The 18,671-nt window shown below is 42.3% G+C and overlaps 1 protein-coding gene across 1 annotated transcript in view; it reads right to left on the reverse strand.

Moving 5' to 3' along the window:
* LOC114665073 (testis-expressed protein 47) overlaps positions 1–13,615 on the reverse strand; it is a 38,748-nt gene extending 25,133 nt beyond the window's left edge. The window contains exon 1 of the mRNA XM_028819447.2: positions 13,450–13,615. Within this exon, the coding sequence (XP_028675280.1) occupies positions 13,450–13,596 (147 nt within the window). The 5' untranslated portion in view covers positions 13,597–13,615. The remainder of the gene's footprint in view (positions 1–13,449) is intronic.
* Between the last annotated feature and the right edge of the window lie 5,056 nt (positions 13,616–18,671).

The raw sequence follows: 18,671 nt of genomic DNA on the forward strand, positions 1-18,671 counted from the left end.
TTGCAATACCTCCTCCTGGATGCTAGATGGCAACCCCCCCTGGGTTGGAGCGATGCCTCGGTTTCCCGCAAGGCTCCATGGGAGTTGGAGTTGGGTGCAGCCCTGTTGGGTCTCGCAGGCGCCGCCAGGGGGTGCTGCAGCTGGGACTACTGAGCCAGCCCTCATGGGCATTGTTTTCGCCGGAAGTGCAGCCGGAACTCGGCAATCAAGCACCTGGAGCCCTTTTGGGTGGACTATAAAAGGGGCCAGCAGCCACCACTCAGGGAGCCAGAGTCGGGAGGAGGGAGACAAAGCTTGACGGAGAGGAGTGGTGGTGCAAAGGATACTGTGTGTGTTGGTGCTTTTGTGTGCTTTGGGACTGTGTTGTACCTGTGGGACACGGGGAAGACGTGCCCCACAGGTGAAGAAAAATAAAAGTTTATTTAATTTTATACATGCCTCCGGTGTCTGTCTGTGTCGGGTCATGCGCAATATAGCGCCTTTGTTACAATGGGTATATGAGAGTGGTGACAAGTCACATGTCAGTTGGACATGCAAGTAAGAAGTTCACTGTAAGAAGACCACCACCACCACCACTACACATCTGAATAGCCGTTATAATATGCCTGGATGGAAGTCCATTTCTCTTAAGCTTTCTACATCAATATATGAGTATATTAGAGTGGTGACATGTCACAAGTCAATTGAACATGCAAGTAAGAAGTTCACTGTACTCTGTATATATAACAAGACCACCACCACTACACATCTGGATAGCCTTTATAATATGCCTGGATGGAAGTCCATTTCTCTTAAGTTTTCTACATCAATATATGGGTATACTAGCCACCCCCCGTGGCTCAGCCCATGTAGAAGTGAAACAGGACCGCGAGGAGGGTCCTGCCCGGCTTTCCCCTCCAGATGTCATGCTTCCCCCATCTCCTCTGCCCACAGCCTCTGTCTCGGATTAGCGCGAATATATCGCACCTGCAAGCGAACTATGTTTCTTAGCGCGATGAGAGAAGTCGCAAAATGAACTGGAACGTTCAAGCAAATTCTAGAAAAAATCTAAATCCGTCAAGTAGTTCTCTCATTCGCTAGCTAAGTGGATGAAAGATACGCCCCAAGGCAGACACGTGAGTGAGTGAGAAGGGTGCCGCCCTGCTCCCCTCAGCCCGCTGCGTCTCTCTCAGATTCACTCAAATAAATCAGTACTGCAATACTATACTATAATACGCGATGAGGGAAAAGTCGCAAAATCAACTGGAATGTTCAAGCAAATTCTAGAAAAAAACCCGATCTAAATCCGTTAAGCAGTTCTCTCGTGAAAAGCGTACAGACAGACAGACAGATGTTGGATTTTACATATATAGAGACAAGTGTGGTGACATATTGCATGTGAGCTTGACATGCTAGAAATAATTTCAGTGTATTCTGCACACGGGACAAGACCACCACCATTACCACTGTCACTGCTTGTCTACCTGTATGAATACTCTTGATACAGCTACTTGGAAGTCCAGTTCTCTGGAATTTTGTGCATCCCTGTATGGTAAGTATCCATCTGTTTTAGCTGTCCATCAGATACATGAGTTCCGATACACATCCACTTGCCCACTGTTTTTTCATGATGATCCCAGCCATCACTGTGTTTTACTTCATTATATCTAATGTTACAGCCTGGACAGAGCGCACTACACTGCATGTACCCATCAGCAGTATTCGTTGCAGTAGTCAGCTAGCTGTCCCGTACAGAGCACAGTGAAATTGTGAGCTGCAGGTCTGAGCAACACGGAGCTGCTCTGCTACTTGACGTCACAATTGAAAACTTTACTTGCACATTTAGTGTCTTTGACTTAATATTGAGATATAGTATGAAAGAGACCAGACTATAGTGATAGCTACATTCTCGTTTAAAGATGTTCTTTATTTAAATGTTGTTTATTCCTTCAAGAGTTTATATGCACTGTCACGCATCAGAAGGTCACTTTCCAGGCTCATCAGAGGTAAGCACTACCACTCCAGAACACAAGGGGGCGCTGTCACTGATGGCATTGTCTCTTTTTCCACCCACAGCTCAGAAGAACCGCCCAGTGAGTACACCTGACTCCGCCCCTTTCGGTCCAGTCACAATAAAACTGAGACAGAGATCCAGAGTGGCCAGATGTACAGCTTTCACACCAACTTGGGCGATTTTTGGAAGCATTGTGCGGGGAAAGAGTTTGATTTGGTGGTGTGCAGTTTTTTGTGCTTTTTTCAAAGGGTACGTGAGGGCAAAACTCCAAGCTTATGTATAGATACTGTGAAAAAGACCTTGAGATAACACGCTCATAAAGGTTTGTGGTGAGAGCCCCGTGTACTGTCAGGTCCAAAATAGCCTTTCCTGGCTTATGCATTGACCAAAATAACGAATCATACAGCGGACAAATTGCAATGCATGAGTGACGTTTATATAATGAGACTGGCAGGCTGGGAAGAAGGTCGAGCGGAAATGACATGGAATGGTGAGGCCGGAAGTGATGGGTTTAACAGGTGTGTGGAATCGTCTGCCAGTCTTCTCACGGTACGTTTTATTCTTCCCCTTTTCTGTTGAATGAGAGAGAGAGAGATGTCAGTGCCTTGTACAAAACCCACTTTCTTTGTGCTATCCTACGTCATTGAGCTCGTTAGCTGCTCCCCACGCGCGTGTGTGACAAGACACACTCAGGGAGTACACCAGGCAGGTGGATTTGTGCTTTTCATTCATTATAATGACATATTTTAATACATTCTGGAGAGTGGTGCCATGTTGGTGGTACATGCAAGTAAGAATTTCACTTTACTCTGTGCATGTGATGACACGACTGCTGCTGCTGTTACTGCTACTCTAATCTACTGTGTGGCCATCAAAGCAGGGAACACACACATCCCCAAAGGAAATGTCAGGGAGGCAACCCCTTTTTAAAAACCAATAAGTCGAGATACCATAAACAAAGGCCCACCATCAAGAGCGGCAAAACTCCGAGGGGGCCCCAATACGGATGTCGACAGCACCAAAACTCCCAACAACCCCCAACCGTTCGTCAACAGCATCATTCAATGGGATAGTTCACAGAGCCATTAGGTGGGTTTTCGGCTGTCATTGGGCAGGGAATATTTTCAGGACCTGGCAACCCTGATTGTCTCCAGTGTCAGTGCTAGGTTATTTTGCACCCTAGGCCAAGCCTATCAGTGTGCCAACCGACTGTTCGGTACCTAACCTGTGCAGCTGTAACCCCTGTGATCTCCGCCGGACTCGCCTTAATGGTGGCACTGGCCCTGATTGTCTCATTCCATAACGAACAGACCACTGTGACCATTGTGATCGTGCCACGAAGCCTTGCTTCAAAGCCAGAGCCCACCAGGCCTTTGTTTCTACTACGACTTATTAGTTATTAAAAGGGGCAAACCTGGTTGCCGCCCTAACATTTCTTTGGTGGACATGTGTGTTCCCTCAGATGACAACCACGCAGAATATCAGAGTAGCAGTAACAGCTGTAGCAGTCGTGCCGTCACTTGCACAAAGTGAAATTCTTGCTTGCATGTCCCACCAACGTGTCGCCACTCTCCAGTGCCACGATCCTAACAAGAACGGATTAAAAATACATCATTATAATGATCGGAAAGCACAAATCAGCCAGCCTGATGACCTCCCCAAGTGTGTCTGTATGTGTGTCCCTACATAGGCCCGTCTATTTGAATGTGTGCTCATATATTAGGGCGGAGTGGTGGCTCTGAGGCTAAGGATCTGCGCTGGTATCCCAAAGGTTGCCGGTTCAAATCCCCATCACTGCCAAAAGAGATGCTACTCTGCTGGGCCCTTGAGCAAGGCTCTTAACCTTCAATTGCTCCAGGGGTGCTGTACAATGGCTGACCCTACACTCTGACCCCAAGGGATTTGTGAAAAAAAACAATTTCCTTCGGGATTAATAAAGTATAATAAAAAATATATGTGTCTCTGCTGTCACACTGTGTGTTCCTCTGCATGTGTTTGTATGCAGAGCTGAAACTCTTGAGATAACAAATCAGATTGGAACTCAATGACCTGTTTCGTTCAAACCAACAATAGATGCAAGGTGGCTTGAACAAGTATGGAGTTTATTGAAGATTAGACAAAGAGCCCGTTTCGACAACATAAGATGAAATGGGCACGAGTTTGTGTCAGCAGTGTATGAAGAACAAATGATAAGCAACGAAGAAGTTGTTTTGTAATGATTGTAGTCCGCTTTACTCATTACTGTACAGGCTTGTACTGTTAGTTGATGAATTTTCCAGGCCTATAGTATAATATTGAATGATGAATGTTCCAGTACAATATGGAATAGTAATAAGTATAAGCACCACAAACCTGATATAGGTGTATTGAATGAATGCGTAATTGAATCAGAATGTGTAATTAGGCCTTGAGCTGTAGTCGAAATCGCCTTTCAGGTCTCTAGAGCATTAATCGAAGTCGCCTTTCTCTTTGAATTTTTGCTGCTGTAAATCCGCCGCCTGCCGCGATGTTGGGGTTGGATGTCGGTCTCGTAAGGTTTATCAGGCAGCTGCGCAGAAGGCGACTGTGCATTTGGCTTCAGACGGACGTGAGTGAGTGAGTGAGTGAGTGAGTGAGTGAGTGAGTGAGTGAGTGAGTGAGTGAGTGAGTGAGTGAGTGAGTGAGTGAGTGAGTGAGTGAGTGAGTGAGTGAGTGAGGAGGCAGGCGAATTATGCATTAAGATGTGGGCAACAATGGGTAACTTTAAAGAAAGCCAGTCCTGCAAGGTGCCAATGATGACTCACATAGTTGAATATACTTGATAGAATGGTGGCTGAACGTTTGCTTTGATTGCCAGTTATTGGGAAGTCTTGTTTCACTTTGAAATAAACAGTCACAGTAGGAATTCCCTGTGCTTCACCTTCCTATGAGTGTGTAAATGTGTGTGTGTGTTTAAGTGGCGTTTTGCATGCATTCTGAAACTTTGCATTTTTTATCACCTTAACAGTTTGCTGTTTCCCTTTCACACGGGGGTTGTCATGACGACAGACCACTTCCTCCTCGGCCCCGGTCACAGGCCATTTACAACTCATTTGAATGTGAATGCCAGTGTCCTCTTTGGCAAATCCGTGCAGGATTTCGTCTCCTAGGCGCCGAGGTCTTGGACAAAGACATTGGCAAAAAAAAAAAAGTCAATGTCCGCCCTCAAATTCTGTTACAGGCTCTCTCTCTCATGGGGGAACTCGCCAAAGCTGTCGCTTCACATTCCTGGGTTAAGAGAACTGATAACGTCGGAATGAAACAAAGCGTCTTGTGTCAGATTTCAGTGCCAAATCCCATTTCCCATTCTGCAATCAGGCGGTGCCAAAATAGTAAAAGTGTGCACTTGTGTCTCATCTTGTGACCAAGAAAAAGCTGCTGTCTCTTGCACCAGGGTTCCAGCTGCTCATGTTGTTTTATACATCATTCATGGTGACACACTGTGATGACATGCCCAGAAATAGCATTTTAGTACCATTCCATACTGCCAGACCCCACACATTAATCGTGTTGACAGGAGTCGTCTTGAGCTAAGAGGGGATGATGATCCAGGACTGCCATAGGTTCATCCACGGCCCGCTCTGACACCCATGCCATCTTGGAACCCATAGAGGAAGAAAAGGTCTAAACCTCCATCTGTCATCACCCCTCGTCCTGAAGGTGTCAGTAAAGCACAGGACATCTCTCTTCCTCGCATTACCCCTTCCGCTAGCCTGTCCCTTAATCACATGTCCACAATATGGCCGCCCCTCTAAATGATTGAGTTTAGGTGTTCCTCCCAAACCCGTAACATCACGTACATAGCCATGCAATCTCTATTGACAAAAGCTAACAGTAGAATGGGTCTCAGTGGCTTCAAATGTGGCACTGTCACAAGTTGAACACGTGAAATTTTTCCTCTGCTAGATCTGCTCCGAGTCAACTGTTAAGCAGAAATGTTGAGGAGAAGCAACAACCCAGTAATGAAGTGGGAGACCACACAAACGTGTGACACATGGCGTGTCAAAATCAACTATCCAGAGTTGTATCCCTCACAATAAGAGTTCCACACTGTCTCTAGAAGCAACATCAGTGCAAGAACTGTGCAACAGGATCTTTAGGAAATGGGATTCCATGGCCAAGCAGCAACACACCATCTTAAGGTCAGTGTGCACAATAATAGGCGTCGGCTGGAGTGGTGTAAAGCACGCCGCCCATTGGAGCAATAGAAACTTGTTCTCTGGAGGGAGGAATCACGCCTCACCACCTGGCAGTGTAATGAACAAATCTGGGCTTGGAAGATACCAGGAGAACGCTATCTTCCGGACTGCATGGTGCTTACTGTAAAGGTTGGTGAAGGAGGGGTAATACAAGGGTTTGGGCTCAGCTCGCTGGTTCCCGTGAAAGGTCCTATTGACGCTAAGGCATACAGAGGAGATTGACAACTGCAGAAGTCGATATAGTTGGCATTAGTATGCCGTGCCTCTGCTGCCAAGCAGTGTCTGGGCTTTCAAACCTTTGTGAAAATGACTGATGGGATATGCTGTACAAGGTTGTTTGAAATATGCCACTGTAATCTGTAAAGTTTATTTCAAACCCATTATTTTATAGCTCACACCACACAAATAAATCACCATGAGATGGGCACAGGCTGGCTATTTTAAAAGTGTTGATGTCTGCTTGATCAATACGGTCAGAGCCACAGTCTGCAGAACCACTTTTTTATTATGACACGATTTTATTCAACTTGCCCCTCTCTGTTTGTCCGGGGCAAATTTTACAATCAATTATTTTTCGCGATATTTTATTAGTTTTGACCCATTAATAACATCAAATTTAAATTTCTCATTTCCTTATTTTATATTATAATGGATGGCCGGGACACTTACCCAGCTGGGATGCCTTCATAACAGAAGGACCAGGGGAAAGAGCTTGTATGGGGTAGTATCTCCCCCTGGGACGACAGAGGGCAGTCCCCCTGGCTTACTGTGGTACCACAGGTTTGGAGCATGGAAGCTCAACCCTTCTGGGTCCCATGGCCACTATCAGGGAGCCATGGGAACGGCTGAGCCCTCCTCTGCAGTACTGCCTCCACACCCGGAAGTACACCCAGGCAGAGATCATGGGATGCCTGGGGCACTTCTCTGTGCTCTATAAAAGGAGCCACCTCACACCATTCGAAGAGCCAGAGTAGGGAGGAAGAGGATAAAGCTTGAGGAAGGAGTGGAGGTGGAAGAGAGAGGAAGAGAGAGAGAGAAGGCAAAGAAAAGTGCTTTATTGTGTTGAACTGTGCTGTGTATTGTGCATTGGTGGTGCGGAACAAAGGGAAAGCGTTTCCCACGTGTGTGGTACTGAACTAGAATCTGGGCCTGTTGTGTTGGGGAGCTGGAGCACCCTGGTATATATATATACTAGCAAAATACCCGCGCTTCGCAGCGGAGAAGGTGTGTGTTAAAGAGGTTATGAAAAAGAAAAGGAAACATTTTAAAAATAACGTAACATGATTGTCAATGTAATTGTGTTGTCATTGTTATGAGTGTTGCTGTCTTTTATATATATATAATATACACACACACACACATAAACATATATATACATATACATATATACATATATATACATATCTACATATACACATATCTACATATATATATACATATACACATCCACATATATATATATATATATATACACATATCAACATATATATACACACATACATACACACACACATATACATATATACATATACACATACATACATACACATACATACACATACATATATATATATACGCACATACATACATACATACACACACACACACATATATATATATATATATATATATATATATATACACAGACATATATATATACATATATATTTACATATCTACATATATACACATATCTACATATATATACACACATCTACATATATATACACACATCTACATATATATACACATATACAGTATATACATATCTGCATATATATATATATCTAGACATACATACATGCATACATACACATATATATATATATATACATATCTACATATATATATACAGTATATATACATATCTACATATATTTAGACATACATATATACATACATACATTGACATATATATATATATATATATATATATATATATATATATATATATACATATATATATACATATATATATTTACAGGCTCGGGCATCTGATCAGGATGCCTCCTGGACGCCTCCCTGGTGAGGTGTTCCGGGCACGTCTAACCGGGAGGAGGCCCCGGGGAAGACCCAGGACACGTTGGAGGGACTATGTCTCTCGACTGGCCTGGGAACGCCTTGGGATTCTCCCGGAAGAGCTAGAAGAAGTGGCCAGGGAGAGGGAAGTCTGGGCATCTCTGCTCAAGCTGCTGCCCCCGCGACCCGACCTCGGATAAGCGGGAGACAATGGATGGATGGACGGATATATATATATATATATATATATACACACATATCTACATATATATATACAGTATATATATCAAAATACCTGCGCTTTGCAGCGGCGAAGTACTGCTTTAAAATTTTTATTAAGAAGAAAAGTAAACCTTTTTAAACTGAGGGAAAATGAATCAATAATTATTTGTTAAGGATCTCTTTGTATACCACGTTGTCAGTTCGCCCCTCCGGTTATAATATGACCAAGCTGTGTGCTGAGCTTACTCTTGAGCATGAAATCTAACGTGGTTTGTGCCCTTCAGAATGAAAACAGTTTGCATTTACCTTTTTAATAAAAGGCGAGCTTTTAAGCCTAAGAAATCACCCCATAAATGCACACGTTTAATTGCACATGTGTTAATATGTATGCTTACACAGTATTAAAAGACACTCAACAATTAACGTTATTTACCTTCGTTCCCGCGTTTGACTCGTGCTGTAAATCTCTTCCTTGTTTTCAGTTCATGTGATTACGTAGGAGGCGTGATGACGCGATACGTGACTCCGCCTCCTCCATTAGAGTATATGGACAAAAAACAGGTTCCAGTTATGACCATTACGCGTAGAATTTCGAAATGAAACCTGCCTAACTTTTGTAAGTAAGCTATAAGGAATGAGCCTGCCAAATTTCAGCCTTCTACCTACACGGGAAGTTGGAGAATTAGTGATGAGTGAGTCAGTCAGTCAGTCAGTCAGTGAGGGCTTTGCCTTTTATTAGTATAGATACTCCCTCTCGGGAATCGAACCTCGGAGTGCAGTGTCGCGTACTCTTTGCATTTATTTGACAGTAAACTATTTCAACCCATACATATATATATATATATATATATATATATATATAATATATATATATATATATATATATATATATATATATATACTAGGGGCCAAACCCCCCTTTGCGTATGTGCATTTCATTTCACCAAACAACAAAACTTTTAATTCTCGTGGATACGCCTCTTCATTGGGAAGAAACACTACTTTTCCCTGATGGCAACACAAATTAAACAATCTACAAGTCTCTGACTTAAAGTTTTAAGCCAAACAATATCTACATACTTCTGTCATATCACCTCTGTCCATATATTCGATCTCTTTTTGCTTTTACCTTTTCATCAATATCGCATTGAATTTTGATTCCGTGTTTGGAATTACATCGTGACAATGCAACATATAACTGCCCGTGAGTGAATATCGTTTCTTTCTCTCTACACGAACTGTGTCTGACAATACCATTCGCACAAATGAGAAATGATTGAACCGTGTGCGTGGTGGTAAATGTTTTAGATGTGGGCAGGACTTTTCCAAATCTCTTTGCATTAAGTCTTGTCTTGCGGGGCTTGAAATTTTCTCTTGCGTATGTGGATTTCACTTTCACCTAACAACAAATCTTTGAATTCTCACTGATATGCCTCTTCAATGGGAAGAAACACTACTTGTCCCTGATAGCAACACGAATTAGACGATCTACAAGTCTCTGACTTAAAGTTAAATCTGAACAATATGTTCAATCTCTTTTTGCTGTTCCGTTATTTAATAATTTCCATTTGTTAGCGTAAATGCGATCTTTACTATCATTTTTTTGAGACTTTTGAATTTTCATACTTCTGTTATCTCTAACCTGCTCTGCATGTGTATCACACCAAAGTTTTTTGAATTCTTTACGACGTCTACTTTGTCATCTACTCTTTGTCTTTTTTATTTCCGGCCCAGGCGTGGTTAAATCTTTTGCCACAAAGTCTCATCTTGCAGGACGTGAAAGTATCTCTCTGAGAAAATCACATCTCGTTTTTCTTCCCAAGATTTTTTTATTATAATTCAGAGATATATACGGCTTTAACCAACACACATATATGGAAACTGAGCGGTGCTGATCAAGTGGTTAGTTTGTTGGATTTTCAATCAAACGGTTGATAGTTCAAGAGCAATGTAGACAATTTTTTTTAAATTCGGACCTGAGCGTCAGTAGACTTTGTGCCTTAGGAACCAAGTTACCCGAACTATTCTGTTCAGGTTTTGATTTTAATAAATTTTCCAGCTTTCCCAAAACACATTTTCATTTTGTTCTTTAGGGTTAATGAGTGTAGGTTGATGAGCCAAAATGACTAACATTTCCATTTAAAATTAAATCTACACTATAAAGTGTGCAGAAAGTGAAGGGGCCTTGTCACTCCACTGTGTACGATTCTCATACGTGTATAGTGCCTCTGTTGTCACGGGGGATTGAAGCCGATCCCTGCAGCACTGGAAGCGGCCTTGGACAGGGTGATTGTCCAGATGGCTGTTAAATTACTAAAATGAAAAGTATATGAAATAAGAGTCCTGTGCATTAAAAACTATGATACTGGTATATTGATACAGCCATATTTTTATTCTTTATTTCACCTTATACAATTTCTTGCATTAGGAATTTGTTAGTTTTCGCATACCCCTTGGGTTCAGAGTGCAGGGTCAGCCATTGTACAGCACCCCTGGAGCAATTACAGGTTAAGGGTCTTGCTCAAGGACCCAGCAGAGTAAGGATCTCTTTTGGCAGTAATGGGGATTTGAACCGGCAACCTTCTGAATACCAGCACAGATCCTTAGCCTCAGAGCCACCACTCCACCTCAATTGGGTCAGACAAAGCATTTTAAATGATAAAGAAATAAGAAGGTGAGCAAAAATTGCCAGGAACGGTCACTAATTGATCATTTTGCTGGAATAAATAATAGCTAGCACGGCAGTCTTTCACAGCAGAATGCGATGATTGCTGTTGCCTCACAAGTTCATGGATTTGGGTTCAATTCAAGGCCGGCGTGAAGTTTGCATGTTCTCCCCCTGTCTGTTGTTTTTCCTCCCGCATTCCAAAGGCATACATTGTTGTTGTTGTTCTCTTCTTAATTCAATTCAAAGTTGTAGCACTTGGCACAAGGCAGGGAAACACTACTGGAAGGGGTGCCAGTCCATCACAGGGCATATAAATGCACCAAACCACACACACACACACACATTCACGCTTTGACTGACTTACAAAACACCAAGTAACCTAACCTGCACATATTTGGACATGTAGGAGGAAAACTGAATTACCAAGTGTAACATCCACCCAGAAATGGGGCGGACATGCAAACTCTACATCTGGGCACAGGGTTTGAACTCGGAATCTGTGAAGCAGCAGCAGTAACATAACCACTGTTGTAGTGTGCCGCCCATGCCAAAGATATCCATTAGTCTAAATTAAGTTAAGGATGGATTCAGACCGGGTCCTGTGTCGGTGTGCAAGTCTGTGCCTGTCCTAGGCAGGGCTGATTCTTGTCCGGACCCCAATGCAACTGGGCCAGGCTCCATCTCCCTGTGACCCAATGCATTGTAGCAGTGCTACTATTCATGAGAACTGCATCTCCCAGCAGTCCCTGCTGGGGCTGTTGGGGTCAAAGGTGGTCAAAGGAGTTTTAAAAGGAGGTCAGGTGGCCAAGGGGGAAAGAAGTGTTTTTTGTTGTTGTATTTTGTGTTCCGTTTACCTGTCAGACTGCCTTCTGTTGATTAAACCGTAATTAGTTTTGTGTCCTGGATTGTATTTTGTTGTTGGGGTCTGGATCATCTTCTGTCAACCTGAGGATTGATTGTGGATTCATTGGCTTCCCCACAAGAAAAGGAGCGCTCCTGAACCATCCATCCATCTTCACCCTTACAGTGCTACCGGTAGGATTGTTTTTTTTCATTCCTTTCAGCGTGCAGATCTCTGGACTCACTATCGTCACCTTCATTTCATCTGGTGTTTGTTTCCATAGACTTTGCTGTGTGGAGTTGTTTGTGTTTATATGCTTAATGTAATATCACCGTAGGGGTACAGGGGTGGTATTATTGGTTTCATTTATATTATTTAATTTCTTTATATTCTTAATTTTCATTAGTTCCCAGTTTTGTCTCTGTTTTTGAGTGTGTGCGGGTCGGGCCAAGGCTGGGGGCGTCCCTGGGATCTCTTCTACAAAAATAAATAAATCACTTTTGACAGTGTGAATCCTAGCAGCACCAGACCGCTACAGCATGATGTTGCAGTCAGCATTGGGTCCTGCACAGTGGTGTCGTTGGGGGGGTGGTTGGGTGTTTTCTGGGGCTTTAACCCCTCATCTCAAGTGTTCAGACCCAAATCTTCAAGAGAAATCCCCCCCAAACTTTCTCATACTCTCTGGTCTTAACAGCATCATAGACCCCCCAGGCAAACTAGTCTGCTGGGACTTCTGTTTAGATAGCAAAACAGAAACATATGTAGGCATTAGAAACATTGTGGGCCCCTATGCTCCTGAGGACCCCAGCCAGTGCTCCATTGTGCCCATACACGATAAGATGGCCTTACTCCAGTGCCCACCCACTTCCTGCTATTACACTTTCTGACGTGCATGGACGACTCATATGAAACCCACCCAGAACAACCCACAGAAAAATCCACGAGGGGCTCTATCAGCTTTTTGACTTCAGCAAAACAACAAGCCCCAACCCCGTGCTAAAATTGCGACACCCTTGGTCCTGCATTGTGCCCGTGACATGCTTCTTTTGCCCTTCTTATAGCCTGCAATGGAGTTCAAAAAATGTCAGGACTGGCAGACAGAAACCTGCAACTGGGTGGTTCATAACCCCATGGAAGGACTTGCATCCCTTGGTTAAATGTGCCTTAATATATTGTTAGTGTTGGGATGCGTCAGCGTTCATCGGCAAAGAAAAAAAAACTGGCAAAAGTTTTGTTTAAAAGATTAAAAGTTTCGGCTGTGATGAAGGCTTTACAGCCAAAAATGTTCGGGTCTTTAACCCTCTTTCCCTTTAAAAAATAACATTTAAATATAACCTATAAGAGCAAAGCAAATACCGCTTATAATTTTGATTTTTCTTTTCAGACTCTGAAACTTCTAAATGCAATGGCAAAAAATTAAACGGGAGAAAGCGCAGCCGCACAGACAGTTTAAAAGGCGCATGCGTCCAACCTCCTCCGGCTCACAAACCTTTCTGCCCCCACTCCTCTCGTCCCGCAGGAGGACGAACATTGACGCCCTTTCTTCTTTCACCAAATAATCGTTTTCATGTTGAGCCTTCCTGGTGCTTTTCATAAGCGGCGCCGTGTCCCGGGGCACTCTCGACGCGAACGCCATGTTGTTGTCTTTGTCGCCCTGGAGCCCTGTTGCCATGCAACACCGATGCGTTAAATCAATGGCGAGAGCGCCGAAGAGGAGAAGGGGGCAAGCGGGCGCGGTGGGCTTAGAATGGGCGAAGTGGATGAAGGCGGTTGACCAACGCAATCGATTAGTTTTTTATAAAAAGTGCAAACCGTCATACTTGCAGAGACCCGTTCTGGAAAGCGGCTCAAGTAAAAGTAACTAACAAACTCCTCAAGTAGAAATTATAAAGCTTCTGATAATAAATTGGGTTATCTCTCGTAATGATTTATATAGTATAGGGACCAAATAAAGTTATTATAAAGAAAATATTTCAGTTTGCCTTCTTTTTGCGTGTGAATTTTATCCCAATCACTGAAGTAGGAGCCAAGTAGCGGCAACGTAAAGCGAACATCTTACTGAGTGAAGAGAAATTCAGAGGAGATAACGCCGCCTTCAAAAATAAATCTTTACAGGTAATTCACTTTTAAATATTAAGTTCTTACACCTTAAATACATTATTTAAATCCTATTTAAATATTAGTCAGTCTTTTTCAGGAACCAAGGTTCACATCCCGGGTCCTCCCTGCATGGAGTTTGCATGTTCTCCCGGTGTCTGCGGGGGTTTCCTCCCACAGTCCAAAGACATGCAGGTTAGGTTTATTGGCAATGCAAAATTGGCCCAATTATGTGTGTGTGTGTGTGTGTGTGTGTGTGTGTGTGTGTATTTGCCCAGTGATGGACTGGCACCCTGTCCAGTGTTTGTGTCAGCCTTGCGCCCTGTGCTACCTTCAGCAGACCCCTAAGTGAAGATTTAAATATAACCAGTGGTGTTTGATAAATATATTTATTTTATTTTAACTTGATGAAATTATACAATTCACACATAGACGACTTTAGCCGTCCGTCTCAGAACAAAAAGTCATTTTCAATGCAAGTTATTGAGATTCTTGTAAAGCTATATACTGCATTGGTTAAAATGAATAACCGAATAGCTTTATACTGGAAACACACAAACAGTACAAAATATGGAATAGTTTTTAAAGTTAATTTGGGAGAATTGCTCTTTTCTTGTAATCTTAATGTTAATGACTCTGTTGTATAAGAAGCAAAGATAAAAGATGCTTTAGGGCAACAAATTTGCCATCATATCAAAAAAAATAATAATTTAACACACAACACACAAAACCTGCACGATTTACTGGGGATGTCCACCTTATGTATTTAACTAAGGTTATGTTTGCTGGCATTACTTAACTTTTGCTAGTTACTTTGACTTGATTTTGTTAAATCTCACACTAACACACTTAATTTGTGTGGAGACAAGGCAATCAGATTGTTTCCTTCCAATAGCAGCACAGTCTGCCCCAGGGCCTGTTGTCATTGCTCTCTTATTTTATGCTAATCCCTCCCAAAATGAACACTTTTCTAAATCCTCAAAATCTGGTATTCCCGTTTTCCCCAACAGGTAGACCGCAGTACCTATGAGGTCAGTCATGTGATTCCCCAACGTCACAAAACGCCCTCAACGTCAGTTACGTAACACCCATCACATTAGACTATGATTAACATTAGGGCCATTAGGGTTATTTCAATCAAAGGGCGTTTTGTGACTGGCGTTGTGGGCATTACCCGATCTATTGCAAGCTGTAGCGAGACCCTTGTCGTTTTCCCTGCACCCAGTTAAATTAAGTTGATGTGACTTTAAGTTTATATGTGCATGGCTAACCCATATTTGCATTTTTTGCATAAAGGACCGCCCGTTTTTTTTAGTAAAACTTTTTGTTTTTTCCAAATGCCGCTGGTTTTGCGGGGTTGTTAAAGCCGATTTATGAATCTTTTTGACCATTCATCAGAAAATATTTGTTGTTTGTTTGCAAAGCAACAATTTAATTCATTTTAAGATTATATGAAAAATGCAATCAACCAAAGTATCCATCCATCCATTATCCAACCCGCTATATCCTAACTATAGGGACACGGGGGTCTGCTGGAGCCAATCCCAGCCAACACAGGGCGGCAAGGCAGGAAACTAACCCCGGGCAGGGCGCCAGCACCAAAATATCTTTTTAACCTTATAATAACCACTACACACTTAAATGGAATAGAATTGTTTACACTCAATGCAGTTAAATATCCTGCAGTTCACCTTAATGAAATCATTTACCTGTGGTTTAACATTATTTTTATGGAGGATTTACTTATTTAGGTGGAAAAACTTGAGATCAACAAATTAAATATATCTGAAAAATTATTTGAGTAGGTGATATTTAAAAAAAATATAGGCCTATAGACGGAAATTTTAGTATGAAAATAACAGCGATTACATACTAGAACTAGATTAAGATTACAGTATGTATAATGCTTGGCTGCGGTGGGCTGGCGCCCTGCCTGGGGTTTGTTTCCTGCCTTGCGCCCTGTGTTGGCTGGGATTGGCTCCAGCAGACCCCGTGACCCTGTAGGTAGGATCTAACGGGTTGGCTAATGGATGGGTGGATAAATACTTTGCATAAAGTTTGATTCTTGTTCAGTGAGTAAAGGGGAGTGAAATGGGGCCTTTTACATTTAATTGAATAGGAAATGTTAAGTTTTTGTAATTAAAATTGTATTTTTTTTAGTTCAGAGCCTAAATGTTTTTGAGTGTATGGGATTCGGAAAAAAAAAATTCTAAAATTCTTTAACTGTCTTTCCAACCGGACAAAGATGCTGGGGTCCTATGGAACACACGGGGACATGTTAAAAAAGGGTCGATTCTTAATGCAAAATAATAATGATGCATTTTGTTTATACAGCACCTGTCCCATGCTCATAATATCAAAATATCACACTTTATGGAAATACAGGATAGTGACATGCATAAAACTTATAAAGTTAAACCAACGAATTCAGCTGTTTATAAGGTGTAGCGCTGCCGCTGTCTGTCCGGTCGCTTGTGCGGCCATCCTGTGTTGGGGTAGTCAGGTGATTGACAGCGGCACCCATGAAGGCAGGACGTCCGTCTTTTATTTTTTTATTTTTTTTGATGGAATCTGCATAAATCGCGCCGTTTTCAAAAGGAAAGGGAGAAAGACGGGAAAAGCTTAACTAAACTGAACAGCATCTGATTTGACCACGGAACTAGGAGAAGGTCTGAGATCGTCTCCAGGTACATGAATCCTGCATTCCGTTAAGACTACCGGAATTCTGTCCTCTTGGCCACCAGACCTTATTTCATTCTGTGAGATTTAGTATTGCCTAATTTTATTTTTGTTTCATATAAATGTTTCTTGGGATGCACAGTGGTAGAGCTGCTGCCTCGCAGAAATGAGACCTGGGTTCGCTTCCCGGGTCCTCCCTGCGTGGACTTTGCATGTTCTCACCGTGTCTGCGTAGGTTTTCTCCGGGTGTTCCGGTTTCCTCCCACAATCCAAAGACATGCATATATATATTCATGTGTGCGTAAGAGCTGATTATTTCAAAAAGGGGACGTACTGCAGGTGATATTGGCCTGTCCTCTGTTCATTTAGGAAGGTAGCGATCAGCCCGTTTCATCCTATCGGGTCCGACTCGTTACAAGGGGAAACAGGAATAACAGGTTTGGAGCATTCGTTTTTTTGTTTTTTTTTGAAGTAAGCTCTTAAAAATAAAATAAAGGTGCCAGAGTCGTTCCTCAGAGCGATTCCATAGGGGAATATTTTTGATTCCCAACCCAAGACCCAACCATGTGACGTACCAGAAAGAACCATTCATTTATTTATAGTCATGTCCGGCTCCATCAAGTAAATAATAATGGCTCGATGGTAACAAATGTATGAAATACTGTTGACTTCCTGATCTTCAAAGGACTCTTCCTGGCTAAGAGTAACTTCAGGTTTTCTTGATCTGTTTGGGTCCTGCCAGGTACTTTAAAGATTTCCGTTCGTTTTTCATATTTGAAAGTTTTTCAAAAAACTATCTCAACGTTCTCTTAGTGCCATTAAAGAACCCGCATTTGTAAGGGTGATAGGTGAATTGCGTTAATATGACATCTAAGATAATTATGTCAATGTAACTAGAAACAGCAGCATAATATCAGCAAAATGCTCATGTTAAGTTAAACTGACTTAAAGTACAGCATACCCTTTAAGTATACGCAGTTCATTTTTTAGAGTAAACGAGCGAATCTGTTCCTCGCAATTAATTTAGATGGGAAATATTTTTAAGCATTCCCTGGCCCTACATGAAATCTGGCAGAATTAGTTTAATAATAAAATTAGTCATCAAAACAACCCCTAATAAGGCATTACCCCTCATTACATAATGTTTAATAATTGCGCTTTACCATTTAGAGTCCCACATTCAAGTACGTTTTGGGTTTTCATGGGCTTTTTCTGTGATTTCACAAAGAAGAATCCACTCGGTTGACACAGGAGGGCAGTATTGACTGACAACTTGTCTCTTCCTCACTCTGTAGACCAGAAGACTGACGGCGTTACCGTCCTTGACGTCACGTCCGGTGTCCGCCTGCCTGGACCCGCCTCATCAGCCATCCTAAAGCAGTCCTATTTGAAGGTGTTTATATTATACGGGGTTTGTCTTTGGGTTCCCCAACACTTCATAGTTGTCTGTGCATTTCTTACAATGTGTGAATAGTTTTATCCCCAAACTGGACAAAAACCAGTGGCTTCGGCCTGTCACACATCCAACCGACATGATACACGTCACCACTCTCCGGTGCCCCGATGAACACGTTTTGCATTAAATACTTTCAGTATATTTTCTCCATTCATACAAATGCCTGGCTGTGGATGTTATGCACACTGCTATCCACGTTAACAAAAAGTCAAGCATCTGTGCGCCTGTGTATCTGTCTCTGTCTTTTCAACAGATGGTTCATCACAGATATTTGTAGTAATGCAGTTTATTACAACAAATTTTTATTATGCACAATCTGTTGGAATGATAAATGCAATGCATTTTATATACAAGCATTCCAAAATACACACTCTGCAGAAGTTAACACTGAGGTCTTAGATGTGGAGGAGAAGCTGGAGCCTAACCCAGCAACCTTTGCAAGGCAGAGTTACTTACAGTAGATGGGTGGCACACCTAGT

This window comes from Erpetoichthys calabaricus, chromosome 14 (genome assembly GCF_900747795.2).
Source record: "Erpetoichthys calabaricus chromosome 14, fErpCal1.3, whole genome shotgun sequence".
Classification (NCBI taxonomy): domain Eukaryota; kingdom Metazoa; phylum Chordata; class Cladistia; order Polypteriformes; family Polypteridae; genus Erpetoichthys; species Erpetoichthys calabaricus.